At 44.7% G+C, this 23,468-nt stretch overlaps 1 protein-coding gene across 5 annotated transcripts in view; it reads right to left on the bottom strand.

Moving 5' to 3' along the window:
• Nucleotides 1–1,579: 1,579 nt before the first annotated feature.
• Nucleotides 1,580–23,468, bottom strand: part of TRIT1 (tRNA isopentenyltransferase 1) — a 63,673-nt gene continuing 41,784 nt past the window's right edge. For 3 of the 5 annotated variants that reach the window (XM_064493704.1, XM_031464873.2, XM_010996937.3), the window contains one exon: nucleotides 1,580–21,700. In XM_064493704.1, the coding sequence (XP_064349774.1) occupies nucleotides 21,534–21,700 (167 nt within the window). In that variant the 3' untranslated portion in view covers nucleotides 1,580–21,533. The remainder of the gene's footprint in view (nucleotides 21,701–23,468) is intronic. The other 2 variants (XM_010996935.3, XM_064493705.1) reach the window with 1 other exon arrangement.

Below are 23,468 nucleotides of genomic sequence, written 5' to 3'. Positions count from 1 at the left end.
TGCTGCCTGAGCCAGAGGTACAATTCTCCATTTGGTCCTATGGGGGATGGGGCAAGCAGGATCTCACTGAGGGGCCAGCCCAGCTCTGTGCTCTGTACTCTACCTGGAAGCCGAGTCTGCGCTCACCTGCCCCTGTCCGTGTGCCCCTGCTGGGGTTGAGGGATGTGGTGGGTTCTTGGTGCTCTCGTGGCATTGCATGCCTCTGTCCCCTCCCTCCACCTCCCCGCCCCCAACAAAGGGCAGATGTGGCTCCCCATTGCACTGACATTGGACCCCACTTCCCAACTGTAGGCACCTGGCTTCTGCCTGGTGGGTGCCATGGGCCACATACTTCTGTATGTTATATCTCTGCCTCCTCACAACATTTCAACCTGGCAGGTAAAGAAACTGAGACCTAGAGAAGGTTTGGGGCTACAGCAGAGGTGAGGAAGGAGGAAGCAAAGACAGCTGAAGTAACTTTTCAATAAACTTACCTGGGAGGAGGGACCTAAGTGGAGGGACACTGGGAGTGGAAAGGGTGACTGAGGCTGCAGAGGTGGGCAAGGTCCTTGAGGGCCAGGCTGCAGGGCTTGGAATGCTTTCTGAGATGGGGGATTTGGGGGTCTGGCTTTGTGGTGTGGGCAGACTGGGTCACTGAGGGGAGATGGAGGAGGGATGGGGGATGGGGTGGGGGTGAGGTTTTTGGAGAAATGCAGGTGATGAGCCCTGGTCTAGGGGGTGGAGGGAATACACGAGGAGTGAGAATCAGCAGGGCATGGTGACTGGTTGGATGTGGAGGTGGGGAAGAAAGAAGGAGAATGATAATCATGATTTACAGGTATTGGGCACATTCTGTGTGTGGCTCAGTAGCACGTGTTTTATACTCACTATTATAATTAATCCTTACGACATCCTGATGATGTTGGTACTACTATCATCCCCATTTAACAGATAAGGACCGAAGCTCCAAGGGATAGGATCTTTGGCAGAGATCACAAAGCAAGTTAAGTCCCTGGGAGTCTATATATTCGGGCTATTTCCCCTGGGGGGCTAGGCTGCTCATGTCCACCAGGGGGCAAAGAGAAGCCAGGCGTTCAGACAGGCTCCACATTTTCCTGAACTTCCTCTTAGCTTTTCTTTGTGGTGAGAGATCTTGGTGATCAAGGATCTGACCCCGGTTTCTCACTTTACAGTAGGATAAACTGAGGCCAGGGAGGGATAGTGCCCGACCCAGGTGGCAGGGCTGATCAGGAGCAGAAGTGGGACGGGAGGCCAGGACTTCAAGCCTCCCGGCAACTTTGAGCCTGGTCCTAGACTCAGGGGACCCTCAGCACCTGGGGGGAGACGTGGTGGGTGTGGATTCTGGACTGTGGCTGAGGCTCCTTCCCCAGCTGTGAAGTCCACGGACACTCATGGGCCCGCACAACCCACACTGCCCTGCACACAGAAGCGATACAGTTGCATTTCCTGAGCGAGGCTCCACATTGCCAAGTCATTACCAAGCTCTTTGTCAGATGGGGAGAGCGCCTCCCTTGTTGCACTATTGTGAGGATTCGAACAAAGTGCTAACATAGAGGAAATTCTTGAGAAATGGTAGCTACATTATTGTTGCTATTTTTATTATTAAGAAGAAGTTGTCCAACCAAGGAAACAAGTAACCAAGGGAGGAGGGTGTCATTTATGCCCATTCGGTGAGAGGTGAGGCTCAGGGAGTCCCACGGCAGGAAGGGTGGGGCTGGGATCCTGGGACCCCAGGCCCTGGCAGTCACACCTGCCTCAGGAGGGCCTCTTCATTTGGACGATTCTTTCACTCTTTCATTTGTTCAGGAGGCACTCTGAGCTGGCCCTGTAGTGGGCACAGGGTACTATTCGCTGGGCCCTGCAGTGAATGACGGGGACTGGAACAAGCAGAAATAGGTTGGCCCTGAGCCTATGGCTTACTGGTCTGGGCACTGAGCAGTGAACCCAGGGGGCAGAAAGCCAGGCCTGTGGGTGACAGCTCAGTGTCACCTCTGCCTGATCTTCCAGAGAATCACACATTGGAGGTCAGAGCATCTCCTGGACAGCACTCTGCCCCCAGAATAGCCTTGGGACCATTAACAGGGCTGAGAGTCCCCTCATCCAGCAGCTACTCTAGGGCCAGAGGGCTGCCTGGGAAGAAGGCTCCCACTAGCGCGCTGGGAGCATTTTCTAGGATCCCTCCTAAGTCCTTGCCCAGCTGTCTAAAGTTGGTTTGGGCCAGTGAAGAGGGACCACCTCTGGAATGACCTCCTTTTATCCAGCCCAGGGAGTATCCAGGTCAGGGGAGCAGGGTTTGGCCTGGGAATCAGGGGCCCAGGGTCATGGTTCGGGGATGATCATCACAGGCTTTGCCCCGCATAAGAGAAAGCACGTTGGGCCTGCACAAGCTCATGTGGACGAGAAGCAAGTTGGGGTTGGAGTCCAGCTCCACACCCTGCTCCACCTAGCACTGCTGGGAGCCCCGGAGGAAGGCCGTGTCCACTCAGAGGAAATAGCTCCTTTTTCTGAGTCATCATAAGCACCACAAGAGCTGGCAGTGGGCCTGATGGCAGTGATCACTAGAGCACAGGGTGGGGTAAGGCTTGACCCCAGGCCAGTCCCTATTTGAATGAAAGAGCTACAGTGGGGCGGTCTCCGGTCCAGATCCATGCCCCCAAAGGGCTCGCTCGCAAGGAAGGAAGGAAGGGGAAGGAGCAGGTCATAGGCTGGCCACACCTTTGGAGGCTGGACCTCCCCTCTGAGGAACTTGTAGTGCTTTGCTCAAGATCTGTCCGATGAGAACCACACCACCACCCTTGGGCGCCCAGTCTTTTCCACATTTCATTCTCTCAGGCCCCTAGTCCGGATTTATTCCCCAACATGCCTGTTGGTGACTGTGCCCACATTCCCTGCAGGGCCACTAGTTTTCCCCCACAGACTCATCTGTCCAGTCTGCTTGGAGCAGCCATTGCTGTGAGACAGACCTCCTGGCCCTGAAAACCCTGACGAGGAGAGAGAGCAGCAACAGGCAGGCCAGGCAGCCCAGCGGAGCCCCTGGGTGGAAAATGGGGTGAGATGAAGGCCTCCCACTGGGACGCCAACCCAGGGCAGCCAGGAAGCTGGTCCAGGCCGGGCCTCGAGGCCTCCCTGCGGCTTCCCGAGGCCGTGTAAGGACCCGACCTGGCCCGGCCCAGGGGTCAGACTCCTCAGCTGAGGCGCTGCAGGCAGAGGAGAGGCGGCCAGTTGTGGCGGGAGGACTCCTTTGTTCCAGGTATTTTCTCAACGGCGGGGGCTGGGCTGCCTGCCAGGTGCCAGGGCGCGGCTCCGGCCTCCCGCGCACAAGCAGCTTTGCTGCCAAGCCCTGGGCCCGGCCCAGCAGCTCCTTCCCGCGCTTCCTCTGCCAGGCCCGGCAAAGGGAGAGGCAGGACCTGTAAGACAGAAGGAGCCAGCCGGGCCCTCAGCCTCATTTCAGGAGAAGGGACTCATTCAGGGCTCCTCATGGTGTTTGGCATCTAGAACTCCATTCTTCCAGGAGAGTGGGTTAAAAACATACACACACACAAATTTCAGCTCAACAAAATATGATAAAACTGCAGTGTTGGGCATGGGCTCTGTCTAGACGTGAATGCCAGTTCCACTACCTCCTAGCTGTGTGACCATGGCAAGTTACTTAACTTCTCTGTGCCTCAGCTTCCTCATCTGAAAACGACGGATAATAGTTGTGCCTACCCCCATCGGAATGTTTTGGGGATTTAACAAGTTATTACATGTAAAGCTCTCAGAACAAAGTCTGGGGCAGGGTCGGAGCTGTGGAAGTGTTTGCTGAGACTGTGATGGTGACATCAATGAGGCTGATGTTAGCTAAGACTCTTGGCTGCACAGAACAAAAACCATTCAGGCAAGCTGAGTAGAAGAGAGGAATTTAATACAAGTCCTCAGAGGTGTCACATGGAACCCAAAGGGAGGGGCAGCCAGGCCTCAAGAGGAACAAGGATCAAACAGTAGGCCTCCCCCCTTCTCTGGGTCTCTCTGCCCTTCACTTCTCTGAACACACAGACAAACGTGACCAGCTCTTGGTTCTCAAGTACAGTGAGCAGTGGAAATGGACAGGCATCTCTGAATCCCAACAACAGCATCGGGGGAGGGAGAACCCATTCCCTGATCTGGGCCGTGCACTCAGAGCCCATCAGCTGTGGCTGAGGGCACGGCCAGGGACCCTGTCATAGTGCCCGGAGACAGCAGCACAGGGCAGGCAGAGGTTGCCCAGAGCATCGACCTGCCCCAAGGGCCAGGTGCACTCTGGAGTGGGGGTCAAGAAACTTGGGCACTAGTCCTGGTGTGGCCTTGAGAAATCCCTACATCCATAGATTCTTTTCCTCTTCTACATTCAGTCCTTTATCTCAGCACTTGGGTTGTATTATAATTATGTGTTTATGTATTTGTCTTCCTCACTAGGCTGTGATTTTCATTCATTCTTTCAATATAATAAATGCCTACCAAGCACCACCCGTGTGTTAGGGATACAGAGATGAATCCAACTCAGTGCCTGCTGCCCTCCCAGGGGCTGTCTGGCTTGGGGTGTGAACCAGGTCAGTCTCAATATCCAGTTCTGCCCACGGGCAGGTGCTGTGGTTTTCTTTCCCACACCACTGATACACGGTGTCACGATCCCATCTTTTGTTTTACGAGGCTTATAAGGTTCCTGAGCTGTTATGGAAAGTGGGTGTCCATAGGAAACGGCTCAGCTGGGGCACAGGATAGGTGGGCATCACTTCTGCTGGGTGATTCAAGGGCAACAGCAGGCAGCTGACAAGAGGACTTTACTGGCAGGTGAGGCGCAGAACAGGGATTGTGGCTCCTTAGCACAGGTGACAACAGTGCCCAAACAAGGGGCCACAGATGGTTACCGATGTTGGCTTGGCTGTTACAACACAACCTGGCCCTGCTGCTGGGCAGTCTCTTGACACTGACTCTGCTCCTCTCCACATTTTTGCTTCCATCTCAGACCACTCTGATCTTCAAGATCAACTCCTGTCCCTGTTCTCCACCCAAGTGACCTCTGACCAGCCTTCACGTGGGCAGGATGGGCCGGGCATCCTTCTATGATCTTACCAGTCCATCACTGTGGACTGAAGAGCAGAGACAGTTGGAGCAGATGCATTATAAAGGTATAAACTTCACACTCTGCTTCCTTTAGGACCACCTCTTGGGTTCTCCAGAAAGCTCACCAGTTGGCTTTTGGTACTATTTAAAGCTTAGTCTGGATGTTGAAAAGCTAAACCTCGTTTCCACCCCATCCCCTTTCTCTTTACATTCTTGCTATAGAAATACTAATTCTTGGAGGCAATGTGAATGCCTCTGATGGACTAGGGGGAAGGTCACATATTAGGGAAGTGGGGAAAACAAAAGCACAAATATTCATATTTCAAGACATTTTCCTCCTACACATGTCATCAGATAATGGTAAAGATAATGTGATAGGGCCTCTAGTTCAGGCCTGCAGAGTTCTCAGAGCTCTGGCATGTGGTGGGAGGTGACAGCAAGCAGGCTTGTGCAGCCGGATGGTACTGAGCTGAGCCTTGAAAGGATGAATAAGAATTTCCAGGGACACACGGGTGTCAGCATCAATAGCTCTGAAAGTATATGGAATGATGGAAGAAAAGCTAACTGTGTGCCATGCATTGTTTTAATAAGCACTTTTAAAATATTAATCATCACAACAACCAGATTTTTTTTAAAAAGATGAAATTGGGGCACAGAATGGTTAAGTTATTGGCCCCAGAACTGGTAGAGCTAGGATTCAAGCCTGATGCTTGGCCTCAGAAGCTCTGTAACACACGCTCTTCTGTCTTGCAGAATTCAAAGTGGCTTTGTGAGGGTGGGTGGGAGATTCAGCTGAAGGACTGAGCAAAAAAACCACAGAAGACCTTGTACAGCATCTCAGAGCTCAGACTTTATCCTGAGAGTAAAGGGGAGTCTATAAAAACTTAACCAAGAGAGAGAGGCATACAAGATGTAATTAAAAGGGTACTGGATTGGAGGGGCTGCTACCAGAGGCAGAGACCAATTAGGAGGTGGTTTTAACAGCCTAAATGTGACCTGAAGAGCTAAGACAGTTGGAACAGTTGGAATAGGAATGTTAAGTGGGTACAATGGTGTGACACGGCCACGTGCTAGTGACTGGAACCTGTGAATGTCACCTTGTGTGGCAAAAGAGACTCAGCAGATGTGATCAAGTTAAGGACCTGCAGGTGGGGAGATAACCTTGGGTTATCTGGGTGGGCCCTCTGTAAATCACAAGGGTCCTTAAGAGGAAGACAGGAGATTAGAGTAGCAGGAGGAAGGCAATGGGAGAGGAAGGCAGAGATTGAAGTGACTGATGCAGCCATAAGCCAAGGAGTGTAGGCAGCCTCTAGAAGTTGAGACAGGAACAGATTTTCCCCCAAGAGACTCCAGAGGAAACCAGCCCTGTTGACACCTTGATTTTAGCCCCGTAAAACTCACTTCTGACCTCCACAACTGTCAGCTAATAAAGTTGTGTTTTGAGCCATTCAAAAGCAATAGGAAACAAATACAGGTGGTTAAGACCTGATGACCACACAGTTATGCGAGCAGGAAAGGGAGGGATCGCAGCAAGGGTCGAGGATGCCTGTCGGGATTTTGGCTTGGGTGATGGGGCTACTAGTGGGATCATTATAATCAGGATTGGGAACAGTGAGGAAGGGGCAATTTGGGGAACAGTGGGAGGGTGGGGTGTTCAGGCTTGCACATATCGCTTGAAGGGCCCAGGCGAAATGTCCTGGAGGAGGGTCTGGAACCTACGATGGAGCTTGGACACTATCTGGGTACACAGGCCCTGGTCTGAAACTGTTGGGAGATCCTTGTGGCCAGATACGTGGATTTCCTTTTCTAGCTCACACTGTTCTATGGGGTTAAAAGTCTCTCCTAAATGCAGCCATTCAGCACTTAAGACCCAGTCCCAGCATCCTCCTCAAACCCCTTTTTGGAATGGGTGACAGACTTAGTCCAGATGGCAGAAGCGGACTTGACTCTTCCAAAGAGGTGACTGGTAAGTCACCTCTGGTGGCACAGGCAGCCTCACACCTGCCAGGGCCTTGCAGGGCAGCCCACAGGGAAAAGGGCTAAGTAGGTGAGCTCTACTGGATTAATCCCAACGGTTCACCCTATCCCACCGGTCTATTTGAACTCTAATGCACAAGCCAGTTTAACTCAGGTGTACCTATGGACAGCACCTAGGTGTTTCTGACAGGGACAGATATATCTCAGTGCACTTTTCCACGGGTCAAGTTGAACATTCAAATTCTGAATACAAAGTGCATGGGGTGAAAGTTATGTATCATTAAAACAAAACAAAACAAAACACCCAAAGCCTGCTCATCCTGCAAAACAAGTGGGAGCTGAGGCCTGAGAGCAGATGAAACCATTGGGAGGGCTTGTGGCCCAAGAGGAGAGGAGGGCCAGGGAAACCACTTCCCAAGGGTGAGCAAAAGAAGGGAAGGGAGATCCCTGACATCCTCATCCTCTATACCGAGGGCTGACATCTAGTGCAAAGTCAAAGGATGCTCGGTAACTGAATTTTTGTATTTTATCTTCTGTACAATATAAAAAGGAAAGAAAGAATATGTGGAAAAAATACGTGTACCAATGAAAACAACACAAAGACCAAATACATGTTTCTTTTCCGAATAACTGAATAAAGTACATAAATGTGAAACTGGATTCTACTCAGAAAGGGCTTAAACTCCAAACAAGATGAATATATAGTGATCTCAGGAAAACGATGGTCTTATCAGTGAATAAAATAAATGCAAAATTCAGTTACCTTAAGACAGCATTATAGGCCCATAAAACTAGGAAAAAAACAAAAACAGGTAACAAAGTCCTAAGTTAGTGTGGCTGTGGAAGGGCCATACCAGCCACAGAAAAGCAGTGTGGCCATCTGGACAGGAGCTATTCTAGTGTGCACACCCTGGAACAGGGTCCTTAAGCTGCACAAAAAGTAAGTCCATTTAAGCAAAACTGAGGGCTTTAATAAGAAGCTGGAGGTGTCCAGGAACCCAAGGAAGCACCTTCAACCTGCGGAGGGTCAGAAACCCGGCACTGGGACGTCAGCAGGAATCTCTTCCTTCTCTTCTCCTCCTCGTCTGGGCCTCCATCACATACACACACATGCTTCTTCTCTGCAGATCTTTTTGCCATGCACCCATTCATACAACAAGTATTTGTTTTGTGTATATTCCCAAACATTGCATTTCAGTGTTTAAATGTGCCCAGGAAAGATTGAGCTGCAGTTTGAAACTCTCAAGGAGTCTGGCCCAGCCCTGGGTCCTGCACTGGTCTAATCAGCTAGAACCCAGCAGGGTGGGGTATTTCTTATCTCAAAGTGGTTTGGAATCTCTGATTCCTTCTTTCACAGAGAGATCCTTCCTCTCTATGTAAATTAGTGGATGTGATTAGATAACTGAAGAGGGGATCCCCCAGGGCAGAGAAACAGCTGACATTACCATTAACCCATCCACAACTTCTGAGCTTCAGGCCCAGCTCCTAGTCAGAGCATCCTGATAGGCTTTTGCCTGCTTCCACATTCCACATTCTTCCAGTCCGTTCTCCATACAGCAGCCAGATTTATCCTTTAACATGCAAACAAGATTATATCCTTCCACTGATAAAATCAAACAGATAAAACCACAAATAAAAAAAAAAAAAACCTCTTCAACTCCTTCCAAGGGCAATTCGAATTCCTTACCAAGGCCCTAACACATTTACTTCCCTGACTTTATCTTTTACAAATCTCCCTGCTTCACTCTGCTGTAGCCAGAGGGAACTTCTTGCTGGTCCTTGAATAAGCCAAATCCAGTCCCACCTGAGGGCCTTTGCATTTGCTGTTCCCTCTGCCCCATAGTTTTGCATAGCTGACTGCACATCATTCCAGACTCAGGCGATGCCATTTCCTCAGAGGGTCTCCCCTGACCATCCCATCTAAAGTAGTAACATCTACCTCAACACATACACAACTCCAGTTACCCTCTAACCGGTCTTTAGTTTTTTCTTAGTAGGACTTAATACTTGCTGGACATCCCTTGTTTGTTTACTGGTGTATTTTCTTTCTCTCCGTATTAGAATATAAGCTCTATTTGAGCAGGGAGCTAGTCTGTCTCACTCGTCGGTATTTCCCCAGCAGCAAAACTGAGTCTGGTACATAAGAGACACCAAATAACCCTAAACAAAGGCCTGAGTAATTTAGTTTCAGCGTTAGACCACCAGGCACAGCACTTCAGAGACAAGGCTTTGCAGCCAGCCACCTGGTTCACAGCCCCTCATTTCCTACCTGTATAAACTTGCACAAGTTGCTAGACTTCTCTGTGCTTCCATCTCCCCATATGCAAAATGGGGAGGATAATAGTACTGCTTCCACGGTATTATTAAATGAGTTCACACATGTTTATAAAAGTGCTTGCCACAGAGTAAGAAGCACTCAATGTGTTTTGACTTATTATTTATCAGTCCATTCATTTTTGAATTCTTAAAATTCATTTTTCATTGTTCTGTTCTCCGTATCTCTTCTTTCATCTTCTTTTCATAGCTTTATCAGTGTCCTTTGGGTCCTGAGGTTGGTTTTCTTTACTAAACAGATCAACTGTGTTCAACTTGGCATTCATTGCTTTCATGCAGTTTTTAATTCAACAGCCACATTTTTAATCTCCTCCTAATCCTTCCTTATCACAGATGATTCCATTTGCAAGGTTGCTGGTTCTATATTCCTTATGTACATCTTTTTGATGTCTGTTAAACATCCATCAGGTACTGCCTACCTTTTCTTCTGCTCCTTGCAACAGGTCTTTTTCTGAGGTAGACAGTTCCTCTAAATCTTCAGAGAAATGATGTCACCCTCTTTGCAACTGTAGAATATTTCTTACTTATTCTTATGGAGGGAAGTCTGTATCTAGGGTAACCAACCATCCTCGTCTGCCCAGACTGAGGGGTCTCCCAGGACATGACATTTTCAGTGCCAACACCAGGGAAGTCCTGGACAAAGTAGGATAAACTGGTCATTCCACCTCCAGCTACAGATGGTGTCAAGGAGGAGGTCTGTCACATTGGTACAGATGTTCCTCCAAATCCTTCACAAGAGGAGGAAACCTTTTCTAGTACTTAGAACTACTAGCCCTTCCAAGGAGCACTTAAACATGTGACAGTCTCTCAGAAATAAAGGAAAACAGCTTCCATCAGCCCCAAGCCTCCTACTGGCTCTCTGCGCCCTTTGGTAGCTTCGATCAGACTACACTCACTATGGCCACTCTCTTTCCTCCAGTTTACTCCTCAGACCACTGAGGCATGGTTTCCACTTTTTCACCATGAACTGAAACTTCTCTGGCCAAGATTACCACAGACGTCCTTATCACTAAAATCCCTTGAATACTTCTCATTTCTTATTGTATGGGGCCTCCCTACACATTATTCCCTGCTGACTGCTCCCTTCTCAAACCTCTTTCCACTCTGCTTCCGTGATCCCTGCCTCCTGGTTTCTCCCCTCCCTCGCTACTCCTCAGTTTCTGATGCAAGCTCCTCTTATGCAACTATTGATGCTTGTTAAGTTCTCTTCTAGACCGTTCCTCTTCTCACTACACCCCCTGCTCCAGTGACCTCATCTCCCCCAGCTTCAAACACCATCAGTGCTGATGACTTAAGAGATGCCTATCTCCAGGCCAGAATTCTCTCCGGGCTCAACCTGAATATCCAATTCCTTACTGTACTTCCTATTGGGATTCTCTGCAGACACTTCAATCTCAACAAGTCCCAAGCTGAGCTCATCTGATGCCTCAGCCCCATTCTGCTCTCTTCCTCCATTGCTCTCCATCTTGGCCAAAGGACCCACTATCAATCAACTTGACCTCTCAATTTTTGACCTCTTTCACTTCCTCACCATCAAAATCTAACCAACCATCAAGCCTTGTAAATCCTACCTGGTAAATACTCGAACCATCCCCCTGCCTCTACTGCCTTTACACCGTCTCCAGCCAATTCAGAGCGGTCTCTCCAGTAAACACATACATGTGATGTTGTTATCTCGGGTTAATGATTTACAGGGTCCTCTATGACCTAGTTCTAGAGACCTCTCCAGCCTTTCTCCTAATACTCCCCTACCCGGCCCACTCTTGTCACTTTCTCTGGTGTTTTCTCAGATATCATTTCCTCAGAAAGCCTTCCCAGACTCTTCTGAATTGGGTCAGGTACAATCAAACATGTACCCCAAATACCTCTATTACAGCATTTATCACATCCATTCAAATAGCCTGGAAGACCTGAACTTCTCTGAAGACAGGAATTGTCTTGTTCGCTGATCTATCTCTAGCACCTAAAATGGTGAATAGTAAATACTCATTAAGTCTTTTGAATAATTTAAACAGATGCTCCTAATAATAAAGTTTTTATCTGTTTACTGGATTTGGCTCCCAAGGTTCTCCACTTACCTTTGTGTTAGTCTAGTTCAAGTTATCGTGCACCTGAAGAAAAATGCAACTACTCTGTTGGAGTATTCATTCAAAATAGCTAAAAGCAGTATGATGCAGTAGAAAGAATACAATTTCTAAACCAGGAGACCAGGGTTCCAGTCACAGCTCTGCTACTCTTTGTGCTTGTTGTGGGTGACCCACTTAACCTCTCTGAGCCTCAGTTTCTTCATCTGCAAAATAAAATGGCTAATCTAGATAAGTGATTTTCAAAGTGTGTTCTACAGGGGAGAAGACTGAATCAGAGGGTCCAGAGGCCCCTGTGATCCACCCAGACCCCAACCCACTTTGCTTCAATCTATATTATATATTGGAGTTCAGGTGTCTGTAGAGGAAGAAAAAAAATGGATCCACAGCTAAAGCAGTTTGAAAACAACTGAACCAGATGATCACTGAATTTTCTGTACTCTCTACATGCTGACATTTAGAACAACTGAAAGGCATGAGTATTGCTATCAAGAAGGTAGTGTCTAAAAAGCATGTGAGGATTCTGACTGTGAATGTCTGAAGAGAGTGGACTGACACTTCTGTCTGCCATCAAGAACCCACCAGTTTTCACACAACTCTACCTCACTATGTGGATCTAGTAGGACACAGACACTTCTTAATCCACAGATAACATTTATATAAAGGTCTTTATCCCTCAAGCCCCTTGATATTAACAAGGAAGCTCAGACAGAAGACACAGGCCTAAATGGTTTTCTTTCAGGTCTTTCAGTTGGCTCATCATCCCATATCTGGTGACTCAAAGGCTGACCCCAGCCTCACACATGAGGTGCAGTGTCCTGGGGGCCCTGCACAGAGAGGACCTTCCTTTCACATGAAAAGTACTCAGCAGTTAGTGTGTGTGCCACTGAGGACTGGAAGACCTGGGCTTCTGTCTTCAGCCACCATTTGCTCTGTGTCACTGCTGTGGACACCTACTGTTTGGTCTACTCAGCATCAGTCCCATCCCAACCTTTTTTCTGAAAACTGTCTTCTCCCCCAACCCCATTCTATCATATGGTTCTACAGTGATCGGCCATATTCTTGGGTGTCTGGTTCCATGAGCCAATAAACCCTTCTTTATACCAAAATTAATTCAAATTGGTTTTCAGTCCCTTACATATGACACCAACCTGACATGAAGTCACTTAAATACTATGAGTCTGTTTCCTCATTTGTAGAAAATACTTAAAAGATTTTTGGCAAAGACTAATGAAATACGTAACTATGTGCTGAGCTATAAATATGCACAGAGTGACTATGACAGATGTCTGATGGTGAGGATAATGGCAAGTGCTACCCAGGTGGTTTGGACGTAGCTTAAGATCACCCCTGCTGCCAGAAAAACAAGTGTCTTGCTGACTAGAAGGCAGCTACTTCACAGTGAATACCCATGGCTCATCTGTCCAGTTGCCCTTCCTCCCACCAACTCACACACATCCTACCTCTGAAAATCACTCCACCTCCATTCCATGCATTTAGTTTCCACGGTAACTGCCCTATTATTTCAAGACTCCATCCCTAGCCTGGTTGATGGGCCTCAGAGTAAGTGCCAGACCCAAGCTGGGCTAATGAATCCCTTTCCTAGGACTTTTTTTTTTTTTAATTGTGGTAAAATACACATAAAATTTACGATCTTAACCATTTTTAAGCATATAGTTCAGTAGTATTAAGCATTTCACATTGTTGTGCAACCAATCTCCAGAGCTTTTTCATCTTGCAAAATTGAAACTTTGTATTTATTAAACAACTCCCCATTTCCTCCTTGCTGCAGGCCAAGGCAACCTCCATTCTACTTTCTGTCTCTATTAGTTTGACTTTAGATACCTCATGTAAGTGGAATCACACAGTATTTGTTCTTTTTTGACTGACCTATTTAGCATAATATCAAGTTTCATCCATGCTACAGTATGTGTCAGAATTTCTTTCCTTCCCCCCCCAAATTTACTCAGTTTGAATTTTATTTTGTGTGTGTGTGTGTGTGTGTGTATATATATATATATATATAATATATATTTGAAGTATAGTCAATTTACAATGGAATTTCTTTTCTTCTTAATGCTGAATAATGTTCCATTGTATGTATATATTGCATTTTGTTTAGCCACTTATCTATTGATGGACACTTGGGGGTTATTTCAACCTTCTGGCTACTATGAATATTGCTGCTATGAACATGGATGTACAAAAATCTCTTCAAGAACCTACTTTCTGAAATTGACACAACATTGTAAACTGACCATAACTCAATAAAATAAAAAATAAAACAAAATAAAGTAAAAAGAACCTGCTTTCCATTCTTTCAGGTATATATCTAGAAGTGGAATTACTGGATCATACGGTGGTTCAATTTTTGATATTTTGAGAAACCTCCAAACTGTTTTCCATAGTGGCTGCACCATTCTATTTTCCCACCAACAGTGGACATGGATTCCAATCTTTCACTTGTTATTTCCTGGTTTTCTCATAGAACCCATCCTAATGGGTGTGAGATGTCCTGGCACCTTTGAACTTAGAACCAGAGAAAGCATCAGCATCATCTCTGTCAGATGTAAAAGCTGGAAGATGTAAAGCTTAGGTGACACTGGTGGCCCTGTCTCCCACCACATAGAGAAAGCCACTTTGCAGAGAGAAAAGTGAGGGAGACCCCACAACACCACAGTAGGTGGTACTGGTTGTACCTGGGGCCTTGATGCTTTTCTGTCCTTAAATTTGATGAGACACCTCAGTAACCTTATCATAAATTCACCTTTTTGCTTAAGCTAGTTTGAGGCTGTCTTGTTTCATTTGTAACTGTAAGTCTTACCTAACATAAACACCTTAGTAGAAGAGTTAGTTCTTCAGGCATCATTTTTGCTTTTTCTTGACTCCTTATATATAGATGGAATATAAATAATTTGTACATTTAAAAAGCCCTAAGGGAATGCCTTTGGAGAAGTATAGCATAATGGTTAGAGCATAGGTTTGTAGTCAGCCCAAACGGGCTTCAAATCCTAGCTCAAGAAATGTGTACCGAGTGCCTTTCAAGCAGCGGGTCCCTTGGAGGTGCCAGGGATAAAGCAGTTAACAGTGGACAAAAATCCCTGTCCTCACAGAACTTTCTCTAGAGTCCTCAGCAAATATTTGCATGCCGACTCTGTGCCAGCCATCATTAAGCTCTCTGAATATGTATGCCTGTTTATAAAATGGGGATAACAAATTGCCTTGTTCATTTGTTTAAAGGAATCATTATAAGGTATGCATGTGCTTAACACAAAATGCCTGACACACAGCAAAGCACTCAGACACGGAGCCGTGTCTTATATAAACGAGTCTTAGTATATGCTGGGTACCCACCATGTGACCCGCAAGAGAGCATGAGCACACATGTGATATGTGCTGTGCCAAGCAATGAGGCCGCAAAAGAACACGGTGAGTAAGAACACAGACTTTGGAGCCACCCATCTGGTTTCAAATCCCAGCTTGCCCTCAGGAAAATCACTTAATTCTTCTACTTGGTTTCCTCAACCGAAAAACAGAGCTAACAACAACAATGATGAAATCACCTCATAAGGCTGCTGTGAAGACTAAATGAGTGTGTAAAGAGTACATGTAAAGTACTCAGAACATGCCTGGCACATGGTACCATATAAAAATACACGTTAATATCATGTAAAACTGCTACAGGAAAACGCAGGAAGGAGAAACGAAGCCTCCCTAGAGGAGCCAAGGAGAGGCCACCAGGTCTAGGCCTCGAAGGGTGTGCAGGAATTCACTGGGTGAAAAGCTGGGCAAAGGGCACTTCAGGTGAATGAGACAGTTCCAGCAAATGAGCTAACCCACAAAGAAACATGTGCATTAAAAAACAACAGCGACTCACAGCTGAAGCCTAGCTGGGTGACAAAGCCTAAGGCACCATTTTTGGCCATGAGCACTGTGGACCACCAAACTTGTCAGTTTTAAGTCAGAGCTTGCCCTGACAACTTTTGGGAACTGACACCATACCATAAACCAACACTTTAGTAGCATTAACAATTTTTTCCCCAATGAAGCAAATAAATCCAATTTATACCTTCCACTTACTGTGCATTGCAGTGCCAAACACTATGCTGCTTTCAAAAGGATCTCATTTAATCCTTTCAACGTCCCCTGGAATGGAGGTAACAACTCGTAAGAGGAAACTCAGGCTGCTTGAGCAATTTTCCCAGGGACACACAGACAACATAATAGATAGGAAAGCCTTCAGCTGCAGGTACACGTAACAATTTCTTTCTTTTTTTTCCCACATCAAAAGAAGTCTGGAGGTAGATGGTTATGGCCCTTTGCTCAGGTATTCCACAATGCCGTCAAAATACCTTCTATCTTTCCTCCCCACCATCTTTAGAGTGTTAGCCATTGGCCCTAAGGCTCATTCAGTCTCATGTTCACTGTTACACCTTTTTATTCTCATCTTAAAATCTTACCAGCCAAGATTTTGTCAATCTTTACATTTTGAAATATTTCAGAGGTCAGCTCATACAACTCATTGATATCACAGATGGAGAAATAAGAGATTTGCCCCTAGCAAGCTATCAGAGCTAATTAGTTAAACCAGTGTTCTTTCCACAAGACTAATTTAGTGAAGACTGCGAGTTGCCCACCAAAATCTGTTCTCCCATCCTTTCTTGGCACGTGGTTTGACTGCATTTCTCAGCCTCTTTTGCAGGTAGGTGTGGCCGTATGACTAAGTTCTTGCCAACGCGAAGTGAGCAAAAGTATGCATGCTGCTGCAAGGTCCAGGCCTTAAGGCATCTGGTGTGCCTCCTCCATGCTCTTTGTCCCCTTCCCACCAGTGATGACCCAACTTCAACCAGGCAGGTGCTAACAATGCCCCCCAGAGGGTGGAGAAGCAACATGATATAGGGAATCTGTGTCCCTGAATGACCGCTTGGAGCAGAGCTGCCCCACTGACCTTGACCGCTCACTTCGGAAATGTTAACTCCCCTCAGAGTTGTTACATGAGAAGGAAACAAACTTCTTTGTTCTTTAAGCCACTGTATTGTTGAGTCTCTTTGTTACGGCAGCTTAGCCTTTTACCCTAACTCATATAACCATGCAGAGTCCTTTGCACAGACTCAGAATAGCTTTACAAATAACCAGTTAGCCATCTTTTCAGAAAACAGCCCTAACTGCCCAAGTAGGTGATAATCAAATAATGAAATTCCTTCCTGTGACTACCATCCCAAGATTTCTTCAGCCTAGTTAAAGGCTATTTAATGACTGAAGCATATTTATGTAGAAACCCATTTAACTCTGATGTTTTCACGTAATCAATTCAACAAATATTTGACTTTCTAGACACTAAGGATATATAGAGAGGTTCCTGCATTCATAAAAGCTTACTTTCTAGTGTTTCCGGTTTTTTTTTTTTTTTTAATGTTGTGCTGTGTTTTAAGCAGAAAAAAAAATTCTTTTTGTAGAATGCGAAACTTAAGAATAAAAATAATTACTGAGAATTACAAAGGCTCAAACCATGTACCTAGACTATACATGAAATGTTCTCTTGCTAAGCCCTAAAAAACAAGCCAAATATTTTAAAGACTAAGCAGCCATTTCTCTTTCCAAGGTTGAAGTATTTCCTACCTACTTAAAATAGCACTGTCTGAACTGCAAAAAGTGTCTAACGCCTAGTTAAGATTTTTACTTCATCTGCCAATTATCTCTCAATAAAACTGAGGGGAGAAAGATTTTTACTGACAGAGGTAGATGGACCTAATAGCTTACTGAGTGTTGGAATTAATTACCAAAGCCATTTAGATAGCACTGCCATAGACTGGAGACTCTGGTTACCGGGACTGAAGGGCTCTGCTTATCTGGTGATTATCTGAGGCCAGATGGTACAAAATGGCACTCCTCATCCTCACTTCAGGCTGAACAAAATGCCCAAAGCTGGTCCTTTCCTGCTCTCAAAGGAAATTCGTATGAGATTTGGTAGCTTGAGTGAGAGAGGAGACTTGAGGTTTGTGCCAGCTTTGCCACAACTTGCTCTGTGACTGTGGAACATCTGCATTTTGGGTCTTAGTTTCCCCACCTGTACAAGAAGGTGCAAAGGATCCTTTCATTTCATCTCTACATTTATGACAATCACTAGGCAGAACTACTTCCTTCCCTACACACAACAGCAAAGTCATTCAGAGGGCAGCAGGCAGACGAAGGGAAATCTACCTACCTCAGGGCAGTGCCTCAGATCACAGTACCAAGGAGATTCCTAGTGAATGTTCTGCCTTCCCCAGGTTCTCTGCTGCTGGTAAGAGAATTTTATCTTGCTGAATCTACAGCTTCTAAGAATAGGGGAAGTGGGCACAGCCACAATGCCTTAAACTTAGTAAGTAAATGCTTCATAAATATTGGGCATTTTGATTTTTTCTTTCAAGAAACCCCTGATTTCCAACTGCCACAGAGATAGCAATGAGCTCAATGAGAAGCTGCTGCTCCAGGTATTTCAGATGGATGGATTAAAGACTTTTTAAGGAAGGATTATTGAAACTAGTTTTTCCTGCTTCTTCACTGAAACCTTTTTTAAGCTTTAAAATTTGTTTAGCAACTTGAATAAAGAGCACCTCAGAGACTAACATTCCTGCTTAAAACCTGCCAGCTTAACATGAATAAGTGCTCAACATCACTAAGTGTCAGAAAAATGCAAATCAAAACTACAATGAGGTATCACCTCACAGGAGTTAGAACAGCCATCATTAAAAAGTCCACAAATGATAAATGCTAGAGTGTGGAGGAAAAGGAACCCTCCAATACTATTAGTGGGAATGTAAAATGGTGCAGCCACTATGAAGGACAGTATGGAGGTCCCTTAAAAAACTAAAAATAAACTTACCATATGATCCAGCAATCCCACTCCTGGGCATATATCTGGAGGAAAATATAATTCAAAAAGACACATGCATGCAGGGGGGTGGAGGGTGGGAAGGGATAGACTGGGATTTCAAAATTGTAGAATAGATAAACAAGAGTATACTGTATAGCACAGGGAATTACAGAGGAAAAAAATGTGATAATGAGTGTGTATATGTCCATGTATGACTGAAAAATTGTGCTGAACACTAGAATTTGACACATTGTAAAATGATTATAAATCAATAAAAAATGTTAAAAAAAAAAAAAGACACATGCACCCCAATGTTTACAGCAGCACTATTTACAATAGCCAAGACCTGGAAACAACCCAAATGTCCATTGACAGATGACAGGATAAAGATGTGGTATATATATGTGCAACGGAATACTATTCAGCCATAAAAAGAATAAAATAATGCACTGCAGCAACATGGTTGGACCTGGAGATTGTCGTTCTAAATGAAGTAAATCAGAAAGAGAAAGAAAAAATATCATATGGTATCACTTATATGTGGCATCTAAAAAAAAGGATACAAATCAATTTATCTACAAAACAGAAACAGACTCACAGACATAGAGAACAAACTTACAGTTACCAGGGGGTAAAAGGGGTGGGAAGGGACAAACTGGGAATTCAAAATTTGCACCTCCTGGGGAGTGATGGAAATGTTAGCTATCTTGATTGTGGTGGTTGTTTACATCTATCAAAATTAATCAAATTGTACAACTGAAATATGTGTAGTTTACTGCACAGGAATTATACCACAATAAAGGTGTTAAAACAAACAAACAAACAAACAAACAGCCAGTTTAACACAGTGCTCAGCAGCTTTAACTCTGAATTCTGTGGCCTCACCTCAATTTCAGCTTTGCCAATTACTAGCTGGATGCCTTGACTGAGCCCATTTCCAGACTGGTTAACACATACAGAAACAGCAGCTCTCTCCCAGGGCTGTGTGAGAAGCTAACACACATAAACTGCATGGTCCTGCTTGGCTCACAATAAGTACTCATCTCCACTTCTGATGAGAAGATGCAGCTTCCCACCCCATTAGCTCCAGAAGTAGTTAGTAAACTCAGAAAATTACACCATGTTTAACTGCAAGGAATAAGATGAGGTGGGTACAATGACATTTTCTTCTTTGACCAGAGAACACATTTATCCTTGAGATTCAGATCAGTTAACATAGGTAAGGCTCAATAAAACTCAAGGGTGCCCAGGATATCCCATAGACTAGGAATGGAGGGAGAGGAGAAGACACTGAAGTTGAGAACGCCATCTTTCCAGATCACATGGTACTATGTGCAGTCTTGGCCCCAGACTCTGACCCCAGCATCCTGCTGTGCCACACCACGTACCCTGACACATGCCTCCCAACACACACACACACACACACACACACTCTCTCTCTCTCTCTCTCTCTCTCTCTTTCTCTCTCCCCGCCCCGCTCCCATACGAAGGTAGGGCAGGGCCACAGATTACTTCCACTTACAGTAAAGTGTCCTTTCTTTGCAGCCCTTATTCCAGCTGTAATTCTGTAATCATTTGATCAATGTGGACTTTATTGATCACTGAATTCCCAGAGTCTAGCACAGAACCTGGCACACAGTAAGTTCTAAAATATCTGCTAGCTGAATGAAAGGACTGGTCATAGCTTGAGAATTCCTCAGAGGCTGGTTTTGGCTTAACTCCCGACATCTGAATGAAATTCAGTACACGAAGATGAGTGAACCCCACTTATGGCCTAGGATCAACTAGGGGACCTTCAGGTGGGTGGTAAAGAACAGAAGCAGACCTGCCAGAGGAGGCAGGAGAAACTCATGCATACCCAGGTAATGCCAACAGGTAAGGTGACAGAAGAAGATGGTATGTGCTATTTGCTATCTTTTAGGTAAGGGGAAAAAATAAGAATATGTATTTATATTTCTTTGTATTTACTTAAAAAAAAACCTCAAGAGAACTGTAAGTGATTTTCTATGGGAGAAGAAGGGGATGGAGGTAGGAATAAGATTTCTCAATGAATGTCTGTCTTTTGATATCATTTTGATTTTTGAACTACGTAAAAAAAAATCTAGTGAAAAAACTTTTTTTTAAATATTAGAAGAAAACCAAACAGTGGGTCAATCAAGCCTGGTAGTTCTTTTACTCTACCCTCTCCTTGTATGCATAGCTAACAATACACTCACCAAGAACTGCTTTTTAAGGTCCAGCAGAAATGCTCCTTCTTTCATGATCCCTCACCTTTTCCTTCCAAAGTGAAATTCTACACAGCTCTTATGGCCTTTGATATTCTCCTACCTAAATAATGTTTAATTTTACGTTACATTCATTATATACATATACTCACATTGTTGGTAGCTCAGGTCACTCCAGTAAGAGAGCTTCAACTAGAAATAACAAATCTCCAATAAAAGACTCTCTCCAGATGTCTTTCAGGAATAAACATTTGCTAAAAAAATAAATCGACAGCATATTAAATGTTAACTTTGAGAAGAAGCTCTCATGTTGAAAACAAAGCATACTGTACATAAGCTAGACATGAACATAAACATTTTTTCAGGACTAGAGGGGCTCCTGCAAATTTTCTCTTTATTTAACTTTCAGTAAAAATATAGATTTCTAACTCAATAAAAAGCAGCGATTATCACCCAGGAGGAGCTCAACAAATGTCAGTCTTCAGTTTTCAAGTCCCATGTTACAACCACCTCAGTCTGAGTCTCTCCTCGATGGAATTCCAAAAACTGGTTTGGTTTCACTTGATTATCTCACTGGGGCTGCTCCTTTCCTGCCATTCATTCAAATCCAGAACTCCTGAATCGTGGTTCACAATAACTCAGTCATCCATAACAGTGTCTGGAATTAGAATATTTCCAGCCAGAGTCAGGGACATAAAACTTCTTTTTTAAGGGATACAGTGAATCCTGGTACTCATCACCAAAAGATCAAGTGTAAAAAGTACAATCTGTGCCTCTTTTAAAAATAGAACCTTTAAAGTTAAAAGGAAAAAAAAATCCCTTCCAAACTCATCATTACCAGACCAGACACATCAGCTACACAAGGAGCTAACAAGACCTGCTGTTTCCATGACAGAGCATGAGACTTTAAAGCCACATCACTGAATGAAAGGACTGGATCCCTATCACCTTTGCAAAGGCCACTGGACAAGTCCCTTAAATGCTGGATTTCAGCTCTTCATCATTCTGCCCTAGAGATCCCTTTTCTTCAAGCTCTTCATCACGGTCTGGGGAAATACTCTGACTTTCAATGGTGGTGATGGCATCTGAGTCCAATCTTCTTTTCTTCAGCTGGTGCAAGTGGGATTTGGATTTCACATGTGCTAAGACAAAACAAAACAAAACAAAAGTATTTTCTAGAATTAATCCTAGATTAATTAGATGATTTATCCTAATCATACAAAATTAACTATACAATCCCTTTCTTTAATAATAACAGGATCAACACATGTATTGGTATAGCTGCTCAGCATTTTAAGAGAAGACTAACTCATATGGCCAGCTAGCTAGCAAACTAGAGTCAGCTACCATGTATCAAGTACACTTGCTAAGCGCCTTATATCACTAATCCTCACAACAATCTTGCAGGAGAGTAGTATTCAGCTCATTTTATACCGGATGAGACTGATGTTCACAAAGGTCTTACATTTTGTCCAAGGTCATACAGGAGGTAAGCTCTTCAACTTACCTATAGGTCAAAAAGAGACCCAGTTTTCCAGAACAGGGCTCTAGACTTAATTTCCCTATATGGGGCTGCCTGTCAGATATATTTCAACTCATATGACTCAGAAGTTACAAATCCAAATTCTTGTCTGTATTGCAGGACAGATGTTCAGGCCTCCAGTACTCAGAGCTATCCTTCTCACTTCTTACCTGCTCACACAGGTTGCCCCTCCTGGTCTGACATCCCTATGCCTCGGTCAGATAAGCTATCTGAATGACTAGCCCACAAGGCTTACATTCTCCAGCACATAATGCTCTAGAGAGAAAACAGTAAGTATACTTCTCTGATGGTTCCTTTTGAGGTTCCACAGAAGTAGTAAAGTTGAAAAGCTACTGTTGGCTGATACCAGTTTCTGACCTCTCATCCCAAAGATAGTTCCCAGCTTCTGACTAATTAATACAAGCTCCTTTTTACTACCCTGTTCTTTTTCAAGGAAAATCTAAAGAGGTTTCATTTGCAAACACCTAAAGAGCTAGACAATGAAATTAATTCTCTTTTATACATATTTAAAACATCATTTTTAGGGATTTAGAAGCAAAAATAGGCAAGAAAGAGTTTAGAAGTCAAAGAAAAGTTTCCTTGAGAGAAAAAGTCTGCTTTGTTTTCCAGCTAGAGCCTAAGGCCAAAAAAAAAAAAAAGCCTTCTGGACTGGCTCTCCACGGCAGCAGGAGATAGGGGTAAGGACTTGACAGATGGCACTATAGAAGGGCTTACACAAGCTAAGCTCACAAAGGCTCACAAATGTTGCTTCTCTGAGGCTATCCCTGAAGAACATTCGACAAATCGAACCACTAAGTTTCCTTTAGAAAAAACAATCAGACACTCTCTCTTCCCCTTTCATCATTATAAACCAACGATAATCGAGGCTTCTTCTGCTGCTTGGGCAATCACAGCCGTCTCCAGTCTCTGACAATGGAGTTCATTTTGCCAGAGTTAACAGTTAATAGAACTAATCATTCTATTGGCTGGTATAGAGAGAAAAATCTACTTCTATGAGAATCCCACGCAAAGCAGGGCTCTAAACAGAAGGGTTCCAGCCGCTGGGTAAAATACAAGCCCTACTTGTGCCTAAAAGGAGTGAGCCTTAAACAAGCTTCTAAATACAATGTAAATTCAAAGCCTAGAGGCTAAGGCCCTTTTGGGGTTTGACTGGATGACTGAAGAAATCCGACAGGGGAGCGCAATGTGACCCTGCGGCAAAGACAGATCCAAACTCTGAAACCAGGAACAAGAACCCTGGTGCAATGCCAATCCTGGGTTGGTCCAGAATGCCTTATGAAGGAGATGGTACCCTCTGACCACCTTCCTTAGGTGTGTCTGACAGTCTTGCTTTCACACAGTTTCTCTCAACACTTTTCATCACAGTT

Source organism: Camelus dromedarius, chromosome 14, assembly GCF_036321535.1.
Source record: "Camelus dromedarius isolate mCamDro1 chromosome 14, mCamDro1.pat, whole genome shotgun sequence".
NCBI classification, from domain to species: Eukaryota; Metazoa; Chordata; class Mammalia; order Artiodactyla; family Camelidae; genus Camelus; species Camelus dromedarius.
Note: the sequence above shows the minus strand (reverse complement) of the source record. Positions and strands in the feature narration are given on the sequence as shown.